This window comes from Heterodontus francisci, chromosome 1 (assembly GCF_036365525.1).
Source record: "Heterodontus francisci isolate sHetFra1 chromosome 1, sHetFra1.hap1, whole genome shotgun sequence".
NCBI lineage: Eukaryota > Metazoa > Chordata > Chondrichthyes > Heterodontiformes > Heterodontidae > Heterodontus > Heterodontus francisci.
Window position 1 is genome coordinate 105392334 of NC_090371.1, and position 27508 is coordinate 105419841.

A 27508-nucleotide genomic window follows, 5' to 3' on the forward strand; every position below is an offset into this window, starting at 1 on the left:
CCTACTCTCTGCTTTCTGCCTGTTAACCAATCCTTAATCCATGCCCAGTATATTACCTCCTATCCCATATGCTTTAATTTTGCTAACCAACTTCCTGTGGGGGACTTTATCAAGAGCCTTCTGAAAATCCAAGTATACCAACCTACTCCCCTTTATCAATTCTGTTAGTGACATCTTCAAAAAACTCCAACAGGTTTGTCAAACATGATTTTCCATTCATAAGAATAAGAGAGTTGGGAGAAATATTTCAAAGAAGACATATGCTGAATTTGACAGAAGTCAACAAAGCACTCTCCGCACTCTGACCACCTCAGTGTGAAAGTGCCTCAATCTGTATTGAGGGAAGCACTGAACGCAATACATTCTTTAAGATATACATAGCTTGTAAACACAAACATTACCTGCATAGGGAAGAGGTTGAGAAGACACGTGAGTAGAATCATATAGTATAGAAAACAAAATGAACTTACGAAGCTGTGTGCATTGACTGGTGAAGTCACAACTGCTGGTGTTGAAGATGCTTTTTAACCAGTTTTTAAGGCAGTTTCTTTTCTTCAATTTATGGAACAATTATTGGAGACACTTAACAGTTGGATTCCAGCTAACTGATCCCAGTTGTTCCCAGTGTTTTTTTAAGTAGCAAATTTGGTCCAATTCCTTGTGTGTTTTCAATGATGCACAGATTTAGTCAGTGTGGTTGCTGTTTTGAATCAGCTAGCTAGAATTATTTAATGATTATTTAAAAAATGAATATTTAATTATTTATTGGAGGATTGCAGGCTCTTTCTGGATGGGCGGACCAATTGGCCCTCTTCACTGATAATCCTGGGAACTCTTGCACTGTTTTCCCTGTTTCCTTGCCTTCTACTGTAACTGCTGCATACTGCCTTTGTCTCTGCAGAATATGTCCTTATTGGGGCAGCAAGAGGAGCATATCAATAGATTTTCCCTCCCCTCTTCTCTTCACCTATCCTCCATCCCCAAAGTTCTTATCTCTGTGGAATGCACAGTGGTGACCCCTACATTGCTTATGTTGCCTTTAAACATCCACACTTCCAACTTCCTTTGATAAGCCTCCAGTCACTAGTTTAAGTTTTATATATAGACAGAAGGGCCAGTTAGTCTGACTGCAGTTGGTCAGAAAATCAAGACCTTTGAAACCACCACTTGCACCTGCAGATAAATGCTTTGAATAAACTGTTGGGAGTGTTCAAACAGGCAAAGTGCTGGGTTATTTTTGGGAATTATTTTAATAATATGGAGTTCAATTCTTGGTTAAATACAGTAATTTGGTAGTGACGCCTTGTGATACAATCTTACAGAACTCTGTGCTAAAACTTTACAGAGCTTAATGCCTTGGTATCAAATTTATCAATCTGTTTTAATGGAGTTGCTTAAAATAAACAAATTAATACCCAAGTTAAGTGGGCATGCAAAGGTGTTGAACATTTACAATAGTTTTATATAGCAGCATAGTGCCCTGAGTACTGAGACACTGCTAGCACAAGAATAGATGAGATATGGGATCCTGACCATTTTCCTCTTTTTCTCCCTCACCACCCCCCAATAAAAGTAAAACACATCACAAACTTTAATATAGAGTCATTTCAAAATATTAAGCAATACAAGGGGGGGAAGCAAAGTGATTTTAAGTGATCTCGATTTCAAATTTGGCTGACTTTGTCTGCAGTTATTCAGTTGGTAACACTCTCCCCTCTGGGTCAGAAAGAAGTTTAAGTTCAACCCAGCACTTCAGCACAAAAATCAAGGTTGACACTCCCAATGCAGCACTGAGGGAGTGCTGCACTGTTGGAAGTACAATCTTTCAGATGAAGCATTAAACAGAGACCCTGTCTGCCACTCAGGTAGACGTAAAAGAACAAAGAGAACAAAGAACAAAGAACAAAGAAAATTACAGCACAGGAACAGGCCATTCGGCCCTCCAAGCCTACGCCGATCCAAATCCTCTATCTAAACCTGTCGCCTATTTTCTAAGGGTCTGTATCTCTCTACTTCCTGCCCATTCATGTATCTGTCTAGATACATCTTAAAAGACGCTATCGTGCCCGAATCTACCACCTCCGCTGGCAACGCGTTCCAGGCACCCACCACCCTCTGCGTAAAGAACTTTCCACGCATATCCCCCCTAAACTTTTCCCCTTTCACTTTGAACTCGTGACCCCTTGTAATTGAATCCCCCACTCTGGGAAAAGGCTTCTTGCTATCCAACCTGTCTATACCTCTCATGATTTTGTACACCTCAATCAGGTCCCCACTCAACCTCCGTCTTTCTAATGAAAATAATCCTAATCTACTCAACCTCTCTTCATAGCTAGCGCCCTCCATACCAGGCAACATCCTGCTGAACCTCCTCTGCACCCTCGCCAAAGCATCCACATCATTTTGGTAATGTGGCGACCAGAACTGCACGCAGTATTCCAAATGTGGCCTAACCAAAGTCCTATACAACTGTAACATGACCTGCCAACTCTTGTACTCAATACCCCGTCCGATGAAGGAAAGCATGCCGTATGCCTTCTTGACCACTCTATTGACCTGCGTTGCCACCTTCAGGGAACAATGGACCTGAACACCCAAATCTCTCTGTACATCAATTTTCCCCAGGACTTTTCCATTTACTGTATAGTTCACTCTTGAATTGGATCTTCCAAAATGCATCACCTCGCATTTGCCCTGATTGAACTCCATCTGCCATTTCTCTGCCCAACTCTCCAGTCTATCTATATTCGGCTGTATTCTCTGACAGTCCCGTTCACTATCTGCTACTCCACCAATCTTAGTGTCGTCTGCAAACTTGCTAATCAGACCACCTATACTTTCCTCCAAATCATTTATGTATATCACAAACAACAGTGGTCCCAGCACGGATCCCTGTGGAACACCACTGGTCACACGTCTCCATTTTGAGAAACTCCCTTCCACTGCTACTCTCTGTCTCCTGTTGTCCAGCCAGTTCTTTATCCATCTAGCTAGTACACCCTGGACCCCATGCGCCTTCACTTTCTCCATCAGCCTACCATGGGGAACCTTATCAAACGCCTGTGGCACTATTCTGAAGAGGAGCTGGGAAATTATCCCCAGTGTCCGAGCCAATATTTATCCCTCAAACAACATCACAAAAAATCAGATTATTTGGTCATTATTATATTGCTGTTTGTGGGAATTTGCTGTGCACAAATTGGCTGCCTTGTTTCCTGCATTACAACAGTGACTATACTTCAAAAGTACTTCATTGGCTGTAAAGTGCTTTGGGACGCCTGGTGGTCTTGAAAGGTGCTATATCAATGTAAGTCTTTTCTTTTTCATTGCAGCATAGAATGCTTTGCCAAAAGTAATGTTTGAGGCAGAGACCACTTTTCATTTAAGAACAAGATTGAGAGAATGGGGCAATGAGACTTGGTTTTGGACTGCTCCAGCAAAGGGCTGGCGAACAGATGTGCTGGCCAAATTGCATCCTTCTGCTCACAGAAGGCAGTTATACCAAGATTATGGAAGATGAGAGAAATACATTCTGCAATGCATTCCCATGATTTATGCCCGAGTAATGCTGGTTGAGTGCAAGAAATCTCCTGTACATCCCTGGTATCTAGCATTGCCAAGGGAATACTTGTTTAAAATGCAGAAGGCTGGTTTCCACAATGCAGATGAATGTAGATTTCTGCAATGAATTGCATTATTGAAACTGACATTGTAGACAATTTACCCTCAATCAAGGGATATGGGGATAGTGCAACAAGGTGTAGCTGAGGTAAATCAGCTATGATCCTATTGACTGGCAGAGCAGGCTTGAGGGACTGAATGGCCTACTCGTGCTCCTATTTATAATGTAATTCAATAGGAATGTGAAGTGAGCATCGTTATCAGATTTTCCCCCTTTGTAGTTCAGAGATTCTGAAATCAATTGTAGAAACACCATTTTAGAATCAAACCTAGGTCCTTCCTGGTCTTTGTGGCTCTGTACCACACTATATGGCCCATAGTTCTTAAGCTAGCAGAGGGCCTAAAACACATTTTAATTATGAGAATTCTGAGTGCTACCTTCATCAGGTGATCGACACGTGCCAGTAATTGTGTATTGATTGAGAGCCTGCAGTATAGTTTATCCCCTGGTTTTGCAACAAGTCGAAGAGCAAATTCTTGCTGGAACATCAACACCGCACATCTGTTGGGGGAAATGCATCAGCAGAGACAGAAGTATATAACACAAAGAGTAAGACTAGTTACCACTTTAATGACTGCAAAACTTTTCTGCAATCAAACACAGTTCCCTCCCTCCCCGCCCTCATCCTGGTAAGAACACAAGACAACACATGTCAAAGTGGTCCACTGGACCAGCTGATGAAGGACGTACAATGGCAATGCACATAGAATCTCCATTTGAATAACTGACAACAGAAATAATCACTGGTGGAGGGGGTGTTGTGGAGGGGATAGAACCATACCCATAAAAAAAGGTACTATTCTTCTTCATAGATCAAGTTCACACACCAGACTTCTCAACTCCCTGCCGCTCCAGAAATCTAACTGTCTCTTGACACTGCCAGCTTCAATGGCTCTTCCTGGTAACTTATTCCATGACCATTATCCTTTGTGTGAAAATATTTTGCCCAATTTTCCTCCTTATTTCCAATTATAATATTTATTTCAACATTACATCACATCATAAAAATATTGATTTTTCACTTCACAATACAGCTGGCAGTTCGATCCCCAGACAGGCTCACCTGAAGAATGGTCTGTGCAGCAGTAGTTTAAAAACAAATGGAGAGGAGATCTGCAAATAACATTACAATAATTCAAATTACAGCACACCACATACAGTAGTTTCAATAAACTTTCTTCTGTAATTACAGTATATGTATAAATCAGTCCATATGAAAACAAACCCCAGTTCCCTTGATAAACACTCATCTTGGTGTGGTGCCAAGACAGCACATGTACCTCTTCAGGGACACTCGAGGTACTGTTATTCAGTTTACTAAATCAGCAAAGTCTACAGCTGTGCGCAAAGACCTCACTCAATGTCAGTATTTTATTCTCCGCAGAAGATTTAGCAAAAAGCTATCCAAGTTGCTCAAAGAATTACAACACAGAAACAGGTCATTCCAACAGGACCAACCAGTCGATGATGGTGTTTATTTTCCAGAAAAACAGTAGTCCTAGTCCCTTGTGCATGTTCGATTCCCCATTTCTTTTATTTTCCTTTCTTTCAAGAACTAATCTATCACATTCTTATGTTGACATTGTCGCTGTTTCAATCACTAACTCTGAATTGCACAGCTTTATAAACTTCTGTGCAAAAGTATTATCCTGCTCGGTTATAAATCTCTTACATCTGATTGGGCGGAACAGTGGCGCAGTGGTTAGCACCGCAGCCTCACAGCTCCAGCAACCCTCGTTCAATTCTGGGTACTGCCTGTGTGGAGTTTGCAAGTTCTCCCTGTGTCTGCGTGGGTTTCCTCCGGTTTCCTCCCACATGCCAAAGACTTGCAGGTTGATAGGTAAATTGGCCATCATAAATTGCCCTAGTATAGGTAGGTGGTAGGGAAATATAGGGACATGTGGGGATGTGGTAGGAATATGGAATTAGTGTAGGATTAGTATAAATGGGTGGTTGATGGTCGGCACAGACTTGGTGGGCCGAAGGGCCTGTTTCAGTGCTGTATCTCTAAACTAAACTAAACTGATGCATCTCCAAGTCCTTGTTCGAGACCCCCTGAACCATTGGAATTGGTCTGTTTAGATCTACTCTGTCCCTTGCCATCATAATTTTAAACATCTCTATCAAATCACCCAACAATATTCACTCCTCTATTGAAAATAGTCTCAATTTTTCAAATCTTTCATTGTATATATATTTCCTTATACAAGGCAATATCCAAGTTATTTCTCTGTCTATTTTTTAAAAATTCATTCATGGGATGTGGGCGACGCTGGCCAGGCCAGCATTTATTGCCCATCACCAATTGCCCTTGAGAAGGTGGTGGTGAGCTGCCTTCTTGAACCGCTGCAGTCCATGTGGGGTAGGTACACCCACAGTGCTGTTAGGAAGGGAGTTCCAGGATTTTGCCCCGGCGACAGTGAAGGAACAGCGATATAGTTCCAAGTCAGGATGGTGTGTGACTTGGAGGGGAACTTGCAGGTGGTGGGGTTCCCATGTATTTGCTGCCCTTGTCCTTCTAGTTGGTAGAGGTCGCGGATTTGGAAGGTGCTATCCAAAGAGCCTTGGTGCATTGCTACAGTGCATCTTGTAGATGGTACACACTGCTGCCACTGTGCGTCGGTGGTGGAGGGAGTGAATGTTTGTAGATGGGGTGCCAATCAAGCGGGCTGCTTTGTCCTGGATGGTGTCGAGCTTCGTGAGTGTTGTTGGAGCTGCACTTATCCAGGCAAGTGGAGAGTATTCCATCACACTCCTGACTTGTGCCTTGTAGATGGTGGACAGGCTTTGGGGAGTCAGGAGGTAAGTTACTCGCCGCAGGATTCCTAGCCTCTGATTTGCTCTTGTACCCACGGTATTTATATGGTTACTCCAGTTCCGTTTCTGGTCAATGGTAACCCCTAGGATGTTGATAGTGGGGGATTCAGCAATGGTAATGCTGTTGAATGTCAAGGGGAGATGGTTAGATTCTCTCTTGTTGGAGATGGTCATTGCCTGGCACTTGTGTGGCACGAATGTTACTTGCCACTTATCAGCCCAAGCCTGGATATTGTCCAGGTCTTGCTGCATTTCTACACGGACTGCTTCAGTATCTGAGGAGTCACGAATGGTGCTGAACATTGTGCAATCATCTGCAAACATCCCCACTTCTGACCTTATGATTGAAGGAAGGTCATTGATGAAGCAGCTGAAGATGGTTGGGCCGAGGACACTACCCTGAGGAACTCCTGCAGTGATGTCCTGGAGCTCAGATGATTGACCTCCAACAACCACAACCATCTTCCTTTGCGCTAGGTATGACTCCAGCCAGTAGAGGGTTTTCCCCCTGATTCCCATTGACCTCAGTTTTGCTCGGGCTCCTTGATGCCATACTCGGTCAAATGCTGCCTTGATGTCAAGGGCAGTCACTCTCACCTCACGAGTTCAGCCCTTTTGTCCATGTTTGAACCAAGGCTGTAATGAGGTCAGGAGATGAGTGGCCCTGACGGAACCCAAACTGAGCGTCACTGAGCAGGTTATTGCTAAGCAAGTGCTGCTTGATGGCACTGTTGATGACACCTTCCATCACTTTACTGATGATAGAGAGTAGGCTGATGGGGCGGTAATTGGCCGGGTTGGATTTGTCCTGCTTTTTGCGTACAGGACATACCTGGGCAATTTTCCACATTGCAGTGTAGATGCCAGTGTTGTATCTGTACTGGAACAGCTTGGCTGGGGGCGCGGCAAGTTCTGGAGCACAGGTCTTCAGAACTATTGCTGGAATATTGTCAGGGCCCATAGCCTTTGCAGTATCCAGTGCCTTCAGTCGTTTCTTGATATCACGCGGAGTGAATCAAATTGGCTGAAGTCTGGCATCTGTGATGCTGGGGACTTCAGGAGGAGGCCGAGATGGATCATCAACTTGGCACTTCTGGCTGAAGATTGTTGCAAATGCTTCAGCCTTATCTTCCGCACTGATATGCTGGGCTCCCCCATCATTGAGGATGGGGATACTTGTGGAGCCACCTCCTCCAGTTAGTTGTTTAATTGTCCACCACCATTCACGGCTGGATGTGGCAGGACTGCAGAGCTTAGATCTGATCCGTTGGTTATGGGATCGCTTAGCTCTGTCTATCGCACGCTGCTTACGCAGTTTGGCACGCAGATAGTCCTGTGCTGTAGCTTCACCAGGTTGACACCTCATTTTGAGGTATGCCTGGTGCTGCTCCTGGCATGCCCTCCTGCACTTTTCATTGAACCAGGGTTGGTCTCCTGGCTTGATGGTAATGGTAGAGTGGGGGACATGCCGGGCCATGAGGTTACAGATTGTGGTTGAGTACAATTCTGCTGCTGCTGAGAGCCCACAGCGCCTCATGGATGCCCAGTTTTGCACTGAAAGATCTGTTCGAAATCTATCCCATTTAGTACGGTGATAGTGCCACACAACACGATGGACGGTATCCTCAATGTGAAGGCGGGACTTCGTCTCCACAAGGACTGTGCGGCGGTCACTGCTACCAATACAGTCATGGACAGAAGCATTTGCAGCAGGCAGATTGGTGAGGATGAGGTCAAGTATATTTTTCCCTCGTGTTGGTTCCCCCACCACCTGCCGCAGACCCAGTCTAGCAGCTATGTCCTTTAGGACTCGGCCAGCTCGGTCAGTCGTGGTGCTACCGAGCCACTCTTGGTGATGGACATTGAAGTCCCCCACCCAGAGTACATTTTGTGCCCTTGCCACCCTCAGTGCTTCCTCCAAGTGGTGTTCAACATGGTGGAGAATCATCAGTTGAGGGAGGGCGGTAGGTGGTAATCAGTAGGAGGTTACCTTGCCCATGTTTGACCTGATGCCATGAGACGTCATGGGGTCCGGAGTCAATGTTGAGGACTCCCAGGGCAACTCCCTCCCTACTGTATACCACTGTGTCACCACTCCTGCTGGGTCTGTCCTGCCGGTGGGACAGGACATACCCAGGGATAGTGATTGCAGTGTCTGGAACATTGTGTGTAAGGTACGATTCCGTGAGTATGACTATGTCAGGCTGTTGCTTGACTAGTCTGTGGGACAGCTCTCCCAACTTTGACACAAGCCCCCAGATGTTCGTAAGGAGAACTTTGCAGGGTCGACAGGGCTGGGTTTGCCGTTGTCGTTTCCGGTGCCTAGGTTGATGCCGGGTGGTCTGTCCGGTTTCATTCCTTTTTATTGACTTCGTAGCAGTTAGGTACAACTGAGTGGCTTGCTAGGCCATTTCAGAGGGCATGTAAGAGTTAACCACATTGCTGTGGGTCTGGAGTCACATGTAGGCCAGACCAGGTAAGGACAGCAGATTTCCTTCCCTAAAGGACACTAGTGAACCAGATGGGTTTTTACAACAATCGACAATGGTTTCATGGCCATCATTAGACTAGCTTTTAATTCCAGATTTATTAATTCAAATTCTACCTTCTGCTGTGGTGGGATTCGAACCCATGTCCCCAGAGAAATACCCTGGGTCTCTGGGTTACTAGTCCAGTGATAATACCACTACGCCACCACCTACCCCACCATCTTATCAATATCCCTTTGCAGCTTTTTTTGATCCTCAAAATTACTTACAGCACCTCCTAATTTAGTATCATATGCAAATTGACACTGTTCCACTTAGCCCTATATACAAATCATTAATATAAAGGGAACAGAAGTGGTTTTTTTTTTTTAGATTAGATTAGAGATACAGCACTGAAACAGGCCCTTCGGCCCACCGAGTCTGTGCCGAACATCAACCACCCATTTATACTAATCCTACACTAGTCCCATATTACTACCAAACACCCCCACCTGTTCCTATATTTCCCTACCACCTACCTATACAAGTGACAATTTATAATAGCCAATTTACCTATCAACCTGCAAGTCTTTTGGCTTGTGGGAGGAAACCGGAGCACCCGGAGAAAACCCACGCAGACACAGGGAGAACTTGCAAACTCCACACAGGCAGCACCCGGAATCGAACCCGGGTCCTTGGAGCTGCGAGGCTGCGGTGCTAACCACTGCGCCACTGTGCCGCCCCAATTAACAGAGAGATATTGCAGAATATAACCCTGTAGGCCATTGCTACCTACCTCCAAGCACGAAGAAACTGACTCCTACCAAAGTTTCCTCCCTTCTAACCAGTCTTTAATCAATTAATTACATGTACCTTAATATTTTATAACAGTCACCATGTCATTGAATTTCTGAAAAAGCATGCACACATCCACTGCAATTCCGCCATCCACCACATCTGTCATCTCAAAGAACTGTCAGGTTTGTCAAACACAACCTTCCGGACTGACATGCTGGCTGCTTCTAATTATTTTCTCCTCATCTAGATATTTTGTAATTCCATCTTTAATTAAAGATTTAAAAATTTTCCCTACCATAGTGGTTAAATTAAATGACTTCTAATTACCTAGGTTGATAGAGTCATATACAGCACAGAAGGAGGCCATTTGGTCCATCAGTCCATGCTGGCTCTCCACAGAGCTATCCAGTCAGTCCCACAACCCACTCAATCCCTGTAGCTGTGCAAGTGTATTTCCTTCAAGTGGCAATCCAATTTCCTTTTGAAGTCATGGATTGTCTCTGCTTCCACCACCCTTGTGGGCAGCGACTTCCAGGTCATTACCATCCATTGCATAGAAAAGTTCTCCCTCATATTCCCCCTGCATCTCTTGCTCCAAACCTTCAATCTGTGTCCCCTAGTCGTTGTAGCATTAGTTAATGGGAACAGCTTTTCCTTGTCTAACTGATCTAAGCCTATCATAATCTTGTACACTTCTATTAAAACTCCCCTCAATCACCTTTGTTCTAAGGAGAACAAACCCACCTTTTCCAACCTGACCTTGTAACTAAAATCCCCCATTCCTGGAACCATTCTGGTAAATCTCCTCTGCACCCTCTCAAGGACCCTCACATCCTTCCTAGTGTGGTGACCAGAACTGGATGCAGTACTCCAGTGGTGGCCGAACCAGAGCTTTATAAAGATTCAGCATAACTTCCCTGCTTTGCTACTCAATGCCTCTATTTATAAAGCCCAAGATCCCATATGCTTTACTAACCACACTCTCAATATGTTCTTCAAAGATCGATGCACATGCACCCCAAGTCCCTCTGTTCCTGCACACTCTTTAGAACCGTGCCGCTAAGTATGTATTATCTCTCCCTATTCCTTCTGCCAAAATGCATCACCTCACACTTGTCAATATAAAATTCCATCTGCCACTTTTCTGCCCATTCTGCTCATCTATGTCCTGTTGCAGGCAGTTCATATCTTCCTCACTGTTTGCTGCACCTCCAAGTTTGGAGGCAAATTTTGAGATTCTACTCTGTATTCCAAGATCCAAGTCATTTATATGTAGCAAACAAAGCAGTGGTCCCAACACTGACCCTTGGGGAACACCACTGTTTACCATCCTCCAGTCTGAAAAACAACCATTTACTACGACTCGCTGTTTTCTGTCCTTCAGCCAATTTTTTATCCAATTGGACACTGATCCTCCCATTCCATGAGCTTCAATTTTGTTAATGTGATAACTTCTCAAACGCTTTCTTAAAATCCATATAGACAACATCCACCATATTCCCTTCATCAACCTTCTCTATTACTTTGTTAAAAAATTCAATTAGTCAAGCATGATCTGCCTTTTACAAACCCATGCTGGCTTCCCTTAATTAACTCAAACGTCTCCTAATGTCTGTTGACTTTTTCCCCTGATTATTCTGTCCAAAACCTTATCCACCACTGATGTTGAACTAACTGGTCTGCAGTTGCTCGGACAACAAGATGGCAGATGGAATATAATATAGGGATGTGTGAAGATATTCACTTTGGTTGTAGGAATAAAAAAGCAGAATATTTTTTAAAGGTGTGAAACTTGCGAGTGTTGATGTTCAGAGACTTGGGTTGCTGTACAAGGTACGCAGAAAGTTAGCATGCAGGCACAGCAAGCAATTAGGAAGGGGAATGGTATTTTGACCTTTATTGCAAGGGTATTGGAGTACAGGAATAAAGAAGTCTTGCTACAATTGTACAGGGTTTTGGTGAGGCCACATCTGGAGTACTGTGTATAGTTTTGGTATCCACATTTAAGAAAGGATATACTTGCATTGGAGGTGGTGCAGTGAAGGTTCACTAAATTGGTACCTGGGATGACGGGGTTGTCCTATGAAGAGAGGCTGAGTAAATTGGGCCTGTACTCTCTGGAGTTTAAAAGAATGAGAGGGGATCTCATTGAAACATACAAGATTCTGAAGGCGCTGAACAGGGTAGTCATTGAGAGATTGTTTCTGCTGGTTGGGGAATCTAAAACACAGGGGCACAGTCTCAGGATAAGGGGCTGATCATTTACGACTGAGATGAGGAGAACTTACTTCACTCAAAGGGTTATGAATCTTTGGAATTCTCTACTTCAGAAGGTTGTGGATGTTCCATCATTGAATACACTTAAGGCTTGGATAGACAGATTTTTGGTCTCTAACAGAATCAAGGGATATGGCTAGTGGGCAGGAAAGTGTATTTGAAGCACAAGATCAGCCATGATCGTACTGCATGGCAAAGCAGGCTTGATGAGCCATATGATTTACTCCTGCTCCTATTTCTTGTGTTCTTGTGACTGTCCTTACATCCTTTCTTGAATAAGGATGTCATATTTGCCACTCTCCAATAATCTGGCACCTCCCCCGTATCCAGGGAAGACTGGAAGATTATGGAAAGCCCTTCCGCTATCTCCATCCACACTTCCTTTAGCAACCTGCGATGCAAGCCATCCGGACAGGTGACTTATCTAACCTAAGAATAGCCAGCCTTTTTCGTACCTACCCCCCTCAATTTTAACGCTATCCATTGCCTCTACTCTCTCCACTTCTACCTATGTTTTGTCAGATTCCACTTCCATAGTGAACACTGATACAAAGTACTCATCAGGTATATTAGCCTTGCACCGCACCTCTAAGCATATAATACCCTCTTTGTCCCTAATAGGCTCCACCCCACCTCTTACTATCTGCTTACTATTAACATGCTAGATGATGATTTTTGGGTTCCCTTTTATGTTGACTGCCAATCTATTCTCATATTCTCTCTTCGCCAGTCTTATTTTCCTCTTCACCTCCCCTCTCAACTTATTGTATAAGGCCTGGTTCTTACTTGAAGAATTCACCTGGCATGTATCATATACTTTTTTTGTTTCATCCTAATTTCTATCTCCCTCGTCATCCAAGGAGCCTGTTTTTGGTTCCCTTATATTTCGCCCTAGTTGGAATGTACCTAACCTGTACCTGAAGTACCTCTTTCTTAAAGATAACCCATTACTCTGTTACAGTTTTGCCTGTCAGTCTTCAGTTCCATTCTACCCTGCCTAGAACCCTTCTCACGTGGTAATTAGCCCTCTTCCAATCTAGATGTTCTACCATATTTCGTTCCTGGTTTTTCTGCATTATTAGTCTAAACTTTGATACCATGATTACTCTTACTCAAATGCTCTTCGACAGACACATGGTTCACTTGGCCCACCTCATTTCCCAGCATCAGATCCAGCAATGCCTCCTTTCTAGGTGGGCTGAGAAAATAATGATCAAGGAAGTTCTCCTGAACACATTTCAGGAATTCCTCCCCCTCCTTACCCTTTACTCTAAAATTATCCCAATCGATATTTGGGTAATTGAAGTCCCCCAATATCACCACTCTACTGTTCTTGCAAATCTCTGTGATTTTCCTGCATTTTGCTCCTCTCTCTCTCACACTATTTGGAGGCCTATACAATACCCCTCGTAAAGTGATCATATCCTTTTTGCTTCTCAACTCCAACCAAATGGATTCTGTCCTTGCCCCCTCAAGGACATCTTCTCTTTCCAACACCCGCAATGTCTTCCCTAATCAGTACTGCTGCCCAACCTCCCTTTTTTCCATCCTTACCTTTTCTGAACACTTTATATCCTTGTATATTAAGTGCTCAGTCCTCGCCATTTTTAAGCCGCTTTTCTGTGTTGCCACTACATCATTTTACCATACTGCTCTCTGTGCTTGTAGCTCACCAACCTTATTGACCACACTTTGTGTGTTTACACACATGCATTGTAATCTTGTCTTTGCAATCCTCGTAGTCCTTCTCAGTCCGCTCCCATCTAAAACAGAAGTACTCCCTTCTCTAGTACTGTCTAACACTCACATTATGCACGTTATTCCTCTTTTCTAATTCTATATCCTGGTGCCCATCCCCTGCCCATTTAGTTTAAACCCTTCCCAACCACACTAGTGAATTCCCCCGTGAGGACACTGGTCTCATTGGTGCACCCCGTCCCTTTTGAATAGGTGCCTTCTGCCTCAGAACTGCAAATGCCCCAAGATCCTGAAGCCCTCCCTCCTGCACCATGCTTCAAGCCACACACTGATTCTTCCTATCTTCCTATTTCCACTCTCGCTAGCACGTGCCACTGAGAGTAATCCAGAGATTATTATCTTCGAGATCCTACTCTAACTTCCTCCCTAGCTCCTAAAAATAAGACTGTAGGACCTCAATACTTGCCTTTGCTATGTCGTTGGTACCAATGTGTACCACAATTTCTGGCTCACTCTCTTCCCCTTGCAGAATATCCTGCACCATCTTAGTGATGTCCTTTGCCCTGGCACCAGGGTGGCAACACAACATGCGGGACTCATAACAGTTACAGAAATGCCTATCTATCCCCCTGACTATGGCATCAACTATAACAACTGCATTTCTGCACTTTGCTGCTCCCTCCTGTACAGTCTCATGCCTACTGGTGCCATGGTCTGGACTGCACTCTTTCAAGGTGTTGTCACTCCCAGCAGTCTCCAAAGTTGATTACCAGTTTCAGTGTCACACACCCCGAAGACTCCTACATTTCCTGCCTCTTCCTACTCTTCCTCATGGCCACCCAGCTACTATCCTCAACTCTTACTGCCTGTGGGGTGACCTTGTGCTGGAATATAGAATTCAGGAAGCTCTCCTGCTCCCTGATGCCCCGCAGTGATTCCAGCTGCCCCTCAAGCTTGAAAATCCTGAGCGCGAGCTGCAACAGCTGGGTACACATCCCACACACCTGATCACCCATGAAACATGAAGTGTCCTGAAGTTCCCACATGGCACAGGAATTGCAAGCAACAGGTCGCAGTTGTCCATCCATGATATATAAAAAAAACCCTCTATTCCAATTTTAAACAAGCTATTTAGCAACCTGTTTAAACTATCAATTTTAATTAATATCTAGCCCTGCTCTGTGCTTACAATCTTGTAAGTATTACAACACTTACTGTTATACTATCCCGATTGAATATTTTTAATTTCCCTGCTCCTAATTTGCATACACACATACATATATGATAAAGTATAAAATCTGCCTTAATTTTTAGTTTTTATACCAATGAATTGATCAACTTTTATTTTATATTTAGTTAACTTAGATAAAATTAAAAGCTTACCGGCATACTCATCCCTTCTGACTTTGTTTTCCCGCACTCTCTGTTGACTGTGACGTCATTCTGATCTCTTACGTTATCTTTTAGAAAATGGGTACTACAGTGGTCACATCCAGTCCTCCACCACACATCTCAATAGAACTCTAATATGCATTTTCCAGAGTAATTTCCTCATTCCCTCAGTATCCTTGGCTCAAATGTTCGTGTTAAGATTTGAACTCAGGTCTTCCAATTAGGAATCCATACTTCAAAGATAGTTTTATGCTCACTGTTGCGAAATTTTAAAAAAATGTGGGGCATAACGCACAACTGAAATTAAGTTTACTACCTCAGTAAATCAGGTTAGTGCAACATTAAAGTGAAGTACTTTATGAAATTAACAGTAGAATTTTCAGTGCTCTTATTGTCGTGTAGATTGCCACACTTAAAAGGCCAAGACTACTTGTACTAAAAGGGGGAAAAAATCTCAAAAATTTAAACCATTTCCCATGTTTACAGAGGGGCTAGCCTGCTGCCCAAACAGCAAACTGCTAACAGCACTACCAGTGGATGGCACTAGGAGGAACAAGCCCGATGTTTTTAACTTCTACTAAATAAGCTTTGCAGTGTTGGATCAAACTTATGTTCATCCTAGGTTGCCTTGAACAACAGGCTCCTTAGACAGCACCTTCCAAACCCGCGACCTCTACCAACTAGAAAGACAAAGGCAGCAAAAGAATGGGAGCACCACCACCTGCAAGTTCCCCTCCAAGTTACACACCATCCTGACTTGGAACTATACCGCCGTTCCTTCATCGTCGCTGGGTCAAAATCCTGGAACTCCCTTCCTAACAGCACTGTGGGTGTACCTACCCCAAATGGACTGCAGTGGTTCAAGAAGGCAGCTCACCACCACCTTCTCAAGGGCAATTAAGGATGGGCAATAAATGCTGGTCTGGCCAGTGATGCCCATATCCCACGAATGAATTTTTAAAAAAACATAATGAGGCCCTACTTATTAGCAAGCTAAAAGGTGATACTGAGTTACCTGATATGGTAAGTTTGCTACGCATGCATCAAAGAATGGCAAATCTGTCTTCAGCACATCTCCAATCATTATTTGAAGTTTACTTGCCATGGGTCTGAAGAAAATTCAGACAGGGAAAAAAATTATGCAAGATTTCAAACAGCAAAAAGGTAGCCAAAACTAAATTTCAGTTGCAATCAAAGCTTTTTGCCATTATAGCAATTAATTTTGTCTACTGCAGTAAGTCCATTAAGCTAACAATTAAATGATGAACAGTATTTATATTACTTACGTTCCCTGAACTCTCTTCTGCAGTTCAGCAACAAGTCTGGTATCGAGTTCACAAGCAATTACCTATTGTGAATACAGAAACCAATCCCACATTATTGTTTTAGTACTCTGAAACTTAAAAGGACCATCCACGCATATCTAGAGAAGTTTATGAATCACGCGATACTGTAATGAGATTGAAGTGAGAGCACAGCAGCACAAAAACTGAACACCGAGTTTAAAACAAAATATACAAGCTGACCTACAAAGCTTGAAAAAACTGACAACTAAAGGTCAGTGATTTGTCAGTTGCAGAGATGCAAGAACTAAATATTTGAGTATCAGGATTGTTCCACATGTTATTTTTACTTCTAACTTTAATAATTTACTTATGACATGGGCCTGTAATTGGTTGGGAAGCAGGAAACAGAGGGTAGGATTTTAGGTTGGATCTCGATGGCAGGATCAAATGGGTGACCATAGGAGGCCTTCCAACCTAGAAGGAAAATAAAGCCTGCAATTCAGGTAAGGGACAGAGAGGGCACTTCCACCTTTTTAAACCTTTAAATTAAAAAATTCCCTTAGCAGCTGGGCTACCATTGTGGAGAACTGTGGCCAGGCAGACAGGGAGGGCCTCAAAGCCTGTCTGGAGTGCTGAACCCCTTCCCCGGTCTGCCACCAGGAGGCCAACTCCAGGCAGCTGGCCTTGATGCTAATGCGTTGGGGGGCCTTGAGGCCAACTGGAAAATTCCAGTCGGCTTCTCATAATCGACCTTAAGTTGTCATTTACCCCCTTAATTGGCTACCCGCTGCTTGCAGGTAGGTCGCCCTGCCGACCCCCATCCAGCCTCTGGAAAAATGACTCGGGGGCAGGATGGTGCTAGCAAATCGGCACGCTGGTGCAAATTTTTGCATCCATCCATGTCCATGCTCATCCCCATGTGGGGGCTAAAATCCTACCCAGATAGTGGGAATAAAGACTTTGTTCTCTGATTGGCACCATTTGACAAGTGGTGTGCCCCAGGAATCCATACTGGGGCATCTGATTTTCTGTGTGTATATATATTAAAAAGGTAACAGATGACACTAAGTTACGAAACACAGTAAGTTGTTTGAATAGGTACAGAAAGTTGCAAAGGGACACAGACAAAGTGAGTGGGTAAAACAATTCAGATGGAATTCAATGAGGGAATCAGAGAAAGACAAATTGCAATATGTTCTTAATGATGAGAGACTCGGAGCTGTGGAGCAGCAAAGGGATTAGGGTGTCCAGACACACAAATCATTAAAAGCTAGTGCAGACATTAAAAAAAGTAATTGGAAAGGCAAATGGAATATTGGAGTTTATCACAAAAATAAAAGTGAAATTTGAAGTGGGCCAGGAGGGAAAATTGAATAATTTGATAGATATGGAAAACCACAGGAATCTGTTGATGACAGAAGGAAATAGAAAACTGAAAAATAAGAGATGATTTAAGGGAGTCCAAGAAGTACCTAGGACAAATACAAGCATGTTTGAAATCAAAAATCTGAAATAGTAGACTGTAATAAACTATCAATGCCCTAGAAATGTGTGTGGGAAGAATGCAATTGAAGCAAAATAGAAACCTGCAAAATCTGATGACATTTTTAATTTGTGAGACAGAGCATTAGTCTATACTTCAAACTGGCAATTACCTTTTTAGCCTTTTCAAGAAGTTTCACAGTCATGTTACCAGTACCAGGCCCAACTTCCAGTATGACATCTGTTGGTCTAATAGCAGCCTTGAAGAAAAAAAATGCAGTAATAATTACTCATATAAAAATGTATCTATTACATATTATGAATATATAACTGATATTTCATGCAATTTGCCTCTGTGCATTATGTAATCAATATTAAAGTATCATCGATTATTTGCATATCCTGGAGAATTCCAGGCTCCCAGAACAGGCCATGTAGGTATTTCAACTGGCAACTTTAAAAAGAGAAAACAAATATTACAAATACAAAATTACACAAATGTTAGAAATAACTTGACTTCTGCATTATTTAAATATATGCTAATCCCAGGTGATCTTTGTCCGGGATCAAGTTTCCAATATTTACCTCTATCAAACCTGTTGCTTTAAAACACCTACACAGGTACTCCCTTAAAGGAAATGCTATTTACAGGCCAATTATAATTGTTGTTTAAAGTTTATTTGGGCCGTGAGTTACTTGGCTCCACTTGTTAGCAATGTCTCAAGTGAGAAACACAGGGCAATTTTTGTTTTTGTTTTTTGGTGGTGGGGAAGAGGAGAAAACAAAAAAGAGAGAACTTCAAGGCACAGTGAGTTAAAACACTGCCATTTAGGTCTCAAATCTAAACCACACTAATGAGATGAGAAGTACCTCCTCTGACCAGCTGTAGGATGAGTCTGGATAGTATGAACTCTGTTGACTGTTTAACAACAGGAAGAGTTAGATATAGTTCTTAGGGCCTACATGATGGGCCCCTTAACCTGAGACTGTGTTTTAGATTCTCCAACCAGTGGAAACAATCTCTCAGCATCTACCCTATCCAGCCCCTCCAGAATCGTGTATGTTTCAATGAGATCACCTCTCATTCTTCTAAACTCCAGACAGTATAGGCCCAATTTACTCAGCCTCTTGTCATAGGACAACCCCGTCATCCCAGGAACCAATTTAGTGAACCTGCACTGTACCACCTCCAATGCAAGTAGATCCTTTCTTAAATGTGGACTCCAAGTGTGGCCTCATCAAAACCCTGTACAATTGCAACAAGACTTCTTTATTCCTGTATTCCAATTCCCTTGCAATAAAGGCCATCATGCCATTTAACTTCCTAACTGCTTGCTCTACCTGCATGCTAACTTTATGTTCCTTGCACAAGCACACCCAAATCTCTTTGAACACACGGCACAGTGGCGCAGTGGTAGGGCGGCACAGTGGCGCAGTGGTTAGCACCGCAGCCTCACAGCTCCAGGGACCCGGGTTCGATTCCGGGTACTGCCTGTGTGGAGTTTGCAAGTTCTCCCTGTGTCTGCGTGGGTTTTCTCCGGGTGCTCCGGTTTCCTCCCACAAGCAGGACTTGCAGGTTGATAGGTAAATTGGCCATTATAAATTGTCACCAGTATAGGTAGGTGGTAGGGAAATATATAGGGACAGGTGGGGATGTTTGTTGGGAATATGGGATTAGTGTAGGATTAGTATAAATGGGTGGTTGATGTTCGGCACAGACTCGGTGGGCCGAAGGGCCTGTTTCAGTGCTGTATCTCTAATCTAATCTAAAGGTTCCTGTCCATAGGTGACAATTGAGTCTTGGGTAGCAGCACATGAGGCACTTTACAAACTTCTAAACTTAACATTGAGAACGTCAACACTTACAAGTTTCACACCTTTTAAAAAATATTCTGCTTTTCTATTCTTACGACCAAAGTGAATAACTTCACACTTCCCTACATTATACACCATCTGATTGCCCACTCACTTAATCTGTCTATTATTTGCAGCCTGTGTCCTCCCCACAGCTTACCTTTCCACCTACATTTGTATCAGCAAACTTCAATACATTACTCTCTGTCTCATCCAAGTCATTAATACAGATTGTGAATAGCTGAGGCCCCAGCACGGATCCTTGCAGCACTCCACTATTCACCACCTGCCAACTTGAAAATGCCCCATTTATGCCCACTCTTCGCTTCCTGTCCGTTAACCAATCCTCTATCCATGCTAATATATTGCCAATTTCCAATCTGATGGGACCATTCCCGAATCGGACGCATCCACTATCTTTGGAGTGCTCTCTTTTAGAACCCGAGGGTGAAGGCCATCAGGTCCCAAGGATTTCTTAGATTTTAGTCCCTTAAGTTTCTCCGATACATTTTCTTCTGCTGATATTAATTTCCTCACTTTTTTTAGCCCCTAGGTTACCATCTATTTCTGATATGAAACTTGTGTCACCTACTGTGAAGACAGACACAAAATATTTGTTCATTGCCTCTGCCATTTCCTCATTCCCCATGATAGTTTCTCCTGTCTCTGCTTCACATACACCGGAAAAAAAAAGGGATTTTTAGAGCTCTATTACAGACTAAATAAACACTTGGGCTGAATACTTGCTCATTCTTGAAGAAACAGATGAGATATGTTGTGTTCCAAAACTGGCATACAGGCTGGCCTCAGAGTACACGTTGGGATCATTGGGATCTTTTAGAAAAGCTCTTTTCAGGCGGTATTGAGAATTAAGTTAACAGGCTTTTCTTCAAAAACAGGAGACGAGATGTGTTGACATTAAAGCACTACAATGCCCTGTTGGATAGCCTTATATGTGAGGTAAAGGTCTGAAAAGGAAACCCAGCCAAGTCTGAATGCCGGACCTGGAAGTGCGAACCAACACGAACCAGACACGTCGTCGAGTCCCGTCAGAGTCGGGTCGGGTAGCAGGCCTGTATCCATGTACTGATGTAAAGGCCTGCTACCCAACCCGACCCTGACGGGACCAGACGACGTGTGTCGGGTTTAGGTCGGGTCGCACTTCCAGGTCCAGCAATCGGGCTCGGTCGAGTTTCCTTTGCAGACCTTTAGTTGACACAGTGGACTTCTCAGGGTCTTTTAGAGAGCTGCTGGAAAGCTGAGTTTGGTTGCGGTCTTCTCTCATTCCTTGGGAGTTGTCTCCCTCTCCTTGGAAGTTCTCCACCTCTTAATACAGTTCAACCCCAACTCAAAACAATTCAAAAGCAAAACCGACAACAGGAGGTCAACCTTCTCACCTCCATCAATCTTGACCTGTCACTTCTTTGTAAACAACTTCTACAGATGTCCAAAGTTCTCTGTTGTTTATTGAGCTGGAAGTCAGGTGGTTTCCCGGAAAGGCTTGCTTTTCTCACAAGACCTGTCAGTGCACCTTTTAAAAAAAATTTCCAGGGACTGTTTTTCAAAGTCATGTGACCTTTACAGGACCTCCTTTGAAAACCCCAAAGTTTAAGATTTCTTCAGAAATGAATCCTCAAAAAATATTTTAATAAAACTCAGAGGCACTTCTGTAACAAGTTTAGAGCCCTATCTACACGACTTGCCACAGCACTGGTCCCAGCACGGTTCAGGTGATAACCGTCCCAATGGTATAGCTCCGACTTTCCCAGTACTGGTGTCAATTCCCCATGAATCGAAATCCATTTCTCCCACAAAAATCATTGAGCCATGCATTTAGTTCTCTAATCTTATTTACCCTACATCAATTTTCTTGTGGTTCAGGTAATAATCCAGAGATCACTACCTTTGAGGTTTTGCTTTTTAATTTAGCCGTTCGTACTCCCTATGCAGAACTTCTTTCCTAGTCCTGTCTATGGCATTGGTACCCATGTGGACCACGACAACTGGATCCTCCCCCTCCCACTGCAAGTACCTATCCAGCCTTGAGCAGATGTCCCAAACCCCGGCACTGGTCAGACAACACAGCCTTCTGGACTCTTGCTCATGGCCGTAGATAGATAACTCTGTCTATCCCCAAGTATACTATCTCCTACTACCACTATATTCCTATTTGCTCCCCATTTGAATGGCTTCTTGTACCACGGTGCCATGGTCACTTCACTCATCCACCTTGTGAGACAGACACAGCGTGGGAGACAGACAGAGGGGGGGGGGAAAGAGAGACAGAGAGACAGACAGAGAAGGGGGGGGGGGGGGAAAGAGAGCAAGCGAGAGCGCTATCACAATCACTCCTGACAGATGACCATATATCTGGAGTACTCTGCATTGCTACGTCAAGTGTGCAGGCAGACACTGACTACTTGTTCAAGCAAAATCAATGTCAACATCTTACTAAATCAGTGTTCCGCATGGTAAGTTAATCTTCTGATTTAAAGCTTGTTCACAAAAATGCACATTTTTTGTTGTTTTAATAGTAAAATAAATTTCTTATGCCTTTATCCTTCTGAAATTTGCTCACCGGCCCCCTATCTAGGACAAAATTTGTAACGTGGCCCCTCACGTGAAGAGGTTGGAGACCCCTACTCTATATAATTGAGGTATACAAAATTATGAGGGGCATTGATAGGTTAGATCGGAAGAAACATTTTCCCTTAGCAGAGGGGTCAATAATCAGGGGGCTTAGATTTAAGGTAAAGGGCAGGAGGTTTAGAGGGGAGTTGAGAAAAAAAAATTTCACCCAGAGGTTGGAATCTGGAACGCACTGCCTGAAGAGGTGGTAGAGGCAGGAACCCTCACAAATTTTAGTAGTATTTAGATGAGCACTTGAAACGCCACAGCATACAAGGCTATGGGCCACGTACAGGAAAATAGGATTAGAATAGTTAGGTGCTTGATGGCCGAAGGGCCTGTTTCTGTGCTGTAGAACTCTATGACTCAATATCCCTTTATAATACAGCGACCAGAACAGCACGCAGTACTTTTAAGCGTGGTCTAATCAAGGTTTGATACAGGTTTAGTATAACTTCCCTACTTTTCAATTCTATCCCTTTAGAAATAAAGCCTAGTGTTTAGTTTCCTTTTTTAATGGCCTTGCTAACCTGTGGCACGACTTTTAGTGATTGGTCTATTTGTGCATTGAAATTCCTATGTTCTTCTACCCCACCGAACCTACGTTCCAAGAAATAAGTGATCTCCCTATTCTTCCTATCAAAATGTACTACCTCACATTTATCTGCCAGTTATTTGCCCATTCTGCAAGTTTATTAATGTCCTCCTGTAATTTGTTGCAGTCCTCCTCAGTACTGATTATCCCATGCCCCCCACAATTTGGTGCCATCCACAAATTTAGAAATTGTGTTTTTGATTTCCATGTCCAAATCGTTAATGTAAATTGCAAACAGCAGTGGTCCCAGCCCTGATCCTTGTAAAACACCACTTCCCACCTTCTGCCACTCTAAATAACTACCCTTTACTCCCACTCTCTGCTGTCTTGAAGCCAACCAGCAATCCTTTCTGCCACTTGTCCCAACTCTGCATTTGCTGACCTTATTCATTAGTCTATTATGGGGCACCTTACTGAAGGCCTTTTGAAAATCCAGATAAATTAAATCTACTGCATTACTATTGTCTACACTCTCGGTCACCACCTCAAAAAATTCAATAAGGTTGGTCAAACAAGATTTTCCCTTTTGAAATCCATGCTGACTATTCATTATTATATTTTTCTTGTCTCTCCTTTAGTAGGGATTCCATTTTTTTTTTGCCTCAAATGTTAAACTGACTGCTCTATAGTTCCCTGGCCACATTCTGTTGTCCTTCTTAAATATAGGAATTACATTAGCTATCCGCCAGTCCTCTGGTACTGTACCTTTCTCCAACGAATTATATTAACTATGTGTAGCAATGCCTCTGCTATCTCTTCCCTAGATTCTTCCAAAATGCGTGCACGTAATCCATCTGGACCAGGGACTTTATCCTCTGAGTTTGAGGAGTTTATTCAATACAGCCCCCTTTTTTGTTTATAATGCACTTACCTCATTACTCAGCTCATCATTCAATGTCAGGTCTACCTGTTCTATCTCCCTGGTAAATACTGAAGCAAAATAATTAATATTTCTGTCAGTTCTCTATCATTGTCTATCCCTATTGGTCCAATTCCCATCCCAGCCTTACTTTTTTTTTTAAAAACTGATGTGCCTTTTTTGTTTTGTTTTAATTTCATAGTTCCTCTTTGCCTTGCTGATCTTCTTTTGACTTCTCTGTCAATCTCTTCATATTCTCTTATCATGAACTCCTCTGCTGTCTGTGTACTTAATGAACACCTCTTTCCTAGCTCTCAATTGTTCCCTTATGTCTTTATTCATCCATCGAGTCTCAAGTGTTTAGTTTGTTCTTTCCTTTTAACAGAATATATTTTTGCTGCACTCTGTTGAACACAGTTCCATTTGATCTAATAGCAAATCTTCCTTGTTGAGCTATTTACGCACTGCGTTAGAAAGCAGTCCTGTACAGATTGTAGGAACTTCATTCTCTTATCCCCTTTACTTACCTCTTCTGTCTAATTAATATCAGAGTAGTTGAAATTCCCCATGATAATTTTTTTTTTATTCAATTCCCTAATTTGCAGATCTTTTTCCTCCACCATCCTCCCACTATTAGGTGGTCTGTAGACTACATTTATTAGTGTTATTGATCCTTTATTATCTTTTATCTCTATCCATATGGATTCTATTGTCGTCTTGCTGATAGCTGTGTCCCTTTTCTCTACTGCCATTATGTTACCCTAATAAGTACAGCTACGCCACCTCCTCTGTATTTTCTAAATATGTTCTACCCTGCAATATTTAATTCCCTGCCCTGATTTTGCTGTAGCCATGTCTCAGTAATCGCTATTATGTCTGCTTCCTCAAAATTCATGATTATCTGTAATAAAACAGGGGAGCTGGCCGCAATGTGTGCATTGCTGTACAGACATTTTAACTAATTTTAATAAGATTTCTTCTCACTTTATGTTTAACCATCTCCTGTTCTATAACTTTATTTTTTCTCTTGCCATCAAAGTCCACCCTTACTTATTTCCTGTGCTCTCCTTCCCTGTATTCTTGCAGATCCCTCCCCCCATCTTGCAAGTTTAAAGCCTTTACCTGTTGGTATGGGAAGTGAAAAATTCATACTTTGCATTAAAGATGCCCTTCTGATGTTCGGTTAACAAATGCTGTATCTGATCAGTGTAATAACTAACCCATGAACACTCAGCACTGGCAATGGGTGCTTAAAATGAAAGACTGTCCCATTTTCCAACATGGACCTCAGATGGAAGAAAAATAAAACCTAAGCAGTACTTTACATTGATAACATACAGAGCTGTATTTACAATTAATTGGGGATGTAGAAAAACCAAGATGTTGACAGCATACTGTACTACATTCTACTGTACCTTGTCAATGATGCTATTCACAATTAAAGGATTCTTCAAAATGTGCTGGCCAATTCCAGTGTTGAACACAATACCTAAGCCAAAATAAAACAGGATCAAAACTGAACTTACAATACAGAAAAAAGTTTAAATATTCTCAATTTCATGTTTCAAGCACATGGAGGTGAAGGGTAAAGCTTCACAACCGCATTTCCATGCCTGTTATAGAGTCCTGTTGATTCTTCACCACATCCTGCTCTTAGTTGGGAGAAGCCAAGTCAGTATCAAATCCACCACAGCTTCAGTCACAGTTACTTTAGCATGCCTCCTCGATGTAACTTATTCACGGGGCATTGGCAGATGTTATTGGTATTGATTAGAATCATAGAATGGCTACAGCACAGAAGCAGGCCATGCAGCCCATCATGTCTGTGCTGGCTCTCTGCAAGAGCAAATCAGCTAGTCCCACTCCCCAGCCCTTTCCCATTACCCTGCAATGTTTTTCTCTTCAGGTGCTTATCCAATTCACTTTTAAAAGCCACTATTGAATCTGTCTCTACCACCCTCTCAGGCAGAACATTCCAGATCCTAACCACTCACTGTGCAAAGCAAAATATTTACTCATGTCACCATTGGTTCTTTTGCCAATCACCTTACATCTTCATCCGCTGGTTCTTGACCCCTCTGCCAAAGGGAACAGTTTCTCTCTATTTATTCTGTCTAGACCCCTCTTAGAATACCTTGATCAAATCTCCTCTCAACCTTCTCTAAGGAGAACAATCCCAGCTTCTCCAACTTATCATTGTAAATAAAGTCATTCATCGCTGGAACTATTCTTGCAAATCTTTTCTGCATCCTCTCTAAAGCCATCACATCCTTCCAAAAGTGCGATGCCCAGAATTGGATACAATATTACAGTTGAGGTTGAACCAGTGCTCTCTAAAAGTTCTTCATAGCTTTGCTTTTGTATTCTGTGCCTCGATTATAAAACCCAAAATCGCATATGCCTTTTTAACCACTTTCGCAATCTACCCTGCCACATTCAATGATTTGGGCACATATACTTCCAGGTCACACTGTTCCTGCATCCCCTTTAGAATTTTATCCTTTGTTTTATGTTGCCTCTCCTCATTCTTCCTACCAAAATGCAGTTCTTCACATTTCGCTGCATTAAATTTCATCTACCACATGTTCACCCATTTTACCAGCTTGTCTATGTTCATGTGAACTTTATCACCATCCTCCTAATACTTACCAATACTTCCAAGTTTTGTGTCTTCTACCAACTACATCCCTCTCCCTGCCACAGTCTTGAGATTAAGTCAGTCTGTTCGCAACCTTGGTGTCACATTTGACACCGAGATGAGCTTCCGACCAAATATCCGTGTCAACACAATCTGCAGCTGAAACCCTCATTCATGTGTTTGTCACCTCTAGACTTGGCTATTCCAACGCACTCCAGGCTGGTCTCCCATCGTCGACTCTCCGTAAACTGGAGGTCATCCAAAACTCTGCAGCCCGTGTCTTAATTCGCACGAAGTCCCGTTCCCCTATCACCACTGTGCTCACTGACCTACATTGGCTTTCCGTCAAACAACGTCTTGATTTTAAATATTTCACCCTTGTTTTCAAATACCTCCATGGCCTCACCCTTCCCTAGCTCCATAAGCTCTTGCAGTCCCACAACCTTCCAAGATTGCTGCGCTCCTCTAATTCTGGCCTCTTGTGCATCCCTGATTTTAATCGTTCCACCACTAGTGGCTGTGCCTTCAGTAGCCTCGGCTCCAAGCTCTGGAATACCCTCCCTACACCTCTCCGCCTCGCTTTCCTCCTTTAAGACACTCCTTTAAACTGACCTCTTTGACCACGCTTTTGGTCAAGTGACCTAATATGTGGTTCAAAGTCATATTGTTTTATAATGCTTCTGTAAAGCACTTTGGAAATGTTTTATTACTCTAAAGGCACTACAGAAATATAAGTCATTACAGTCATTTTCAAATTTTGAAATTGTACACTGTACACCCAAGTTTAGGTCATCAATATATACATACATATATTATATAATGTATCAGTGGTCCTAGTCCTGACCCCTGGGGAACATCACTGAATATCTTCCTCCAGTTCAAAAAAACAACCATTTACCACTACTGTTTCCTGTCACTCAGCAAACTTTGTATCCATGCTGCCACTGTCCCTTTTATTCCATGAGCCTCAACTTTGCTGACAAGCCTATTAAGTGGTACTTTATCAAACAGTTGAGACACAAAGCAAGAGAAAT

General features: G+C 42.8%; 1 protein-coding gene across 1 annotated transcript in view; it reads right to left on the reverse strand.

Annotated features, from left to right (window-relative positions):
- Positions 1 to 27508, reverse strand: part of dimt1l (DIM1 dimethyladenosine transferase 1-like (S. cerevisiae)) — a 57438-nt gene that overhangs the window by 23877 nt on the left and 6053 nt on the right. Inside the window, exons 2-7 of the mRNA XM_068034071.1 lie at positions 25252 to 25325; positions 18074 to 18160; positions 16419 to 16480; positions 16148 to 16241; positions 4746 to 4795; positions 4060 to 4183 (exon numbers count right to left, since the gene is read on the reverse strand). Of these exons, the coding sequence (XP_067890172.1) occupies positions 4060 to 4183; positions 4746 to 4795; positions 16148 to 16241; positions 16419 to 16480; positions 18074 to 18160; positions 25252 to 25325 (491 nt within the window). The remainder of the gene's footprint in view (positions 1 to 4059; positions 4184 to 4745; positions 4796 to 16147; positions 16242 to 16418; positions 16481 to 18073; positions 18161 to 25251; positions 25326 to 27508) is intronic.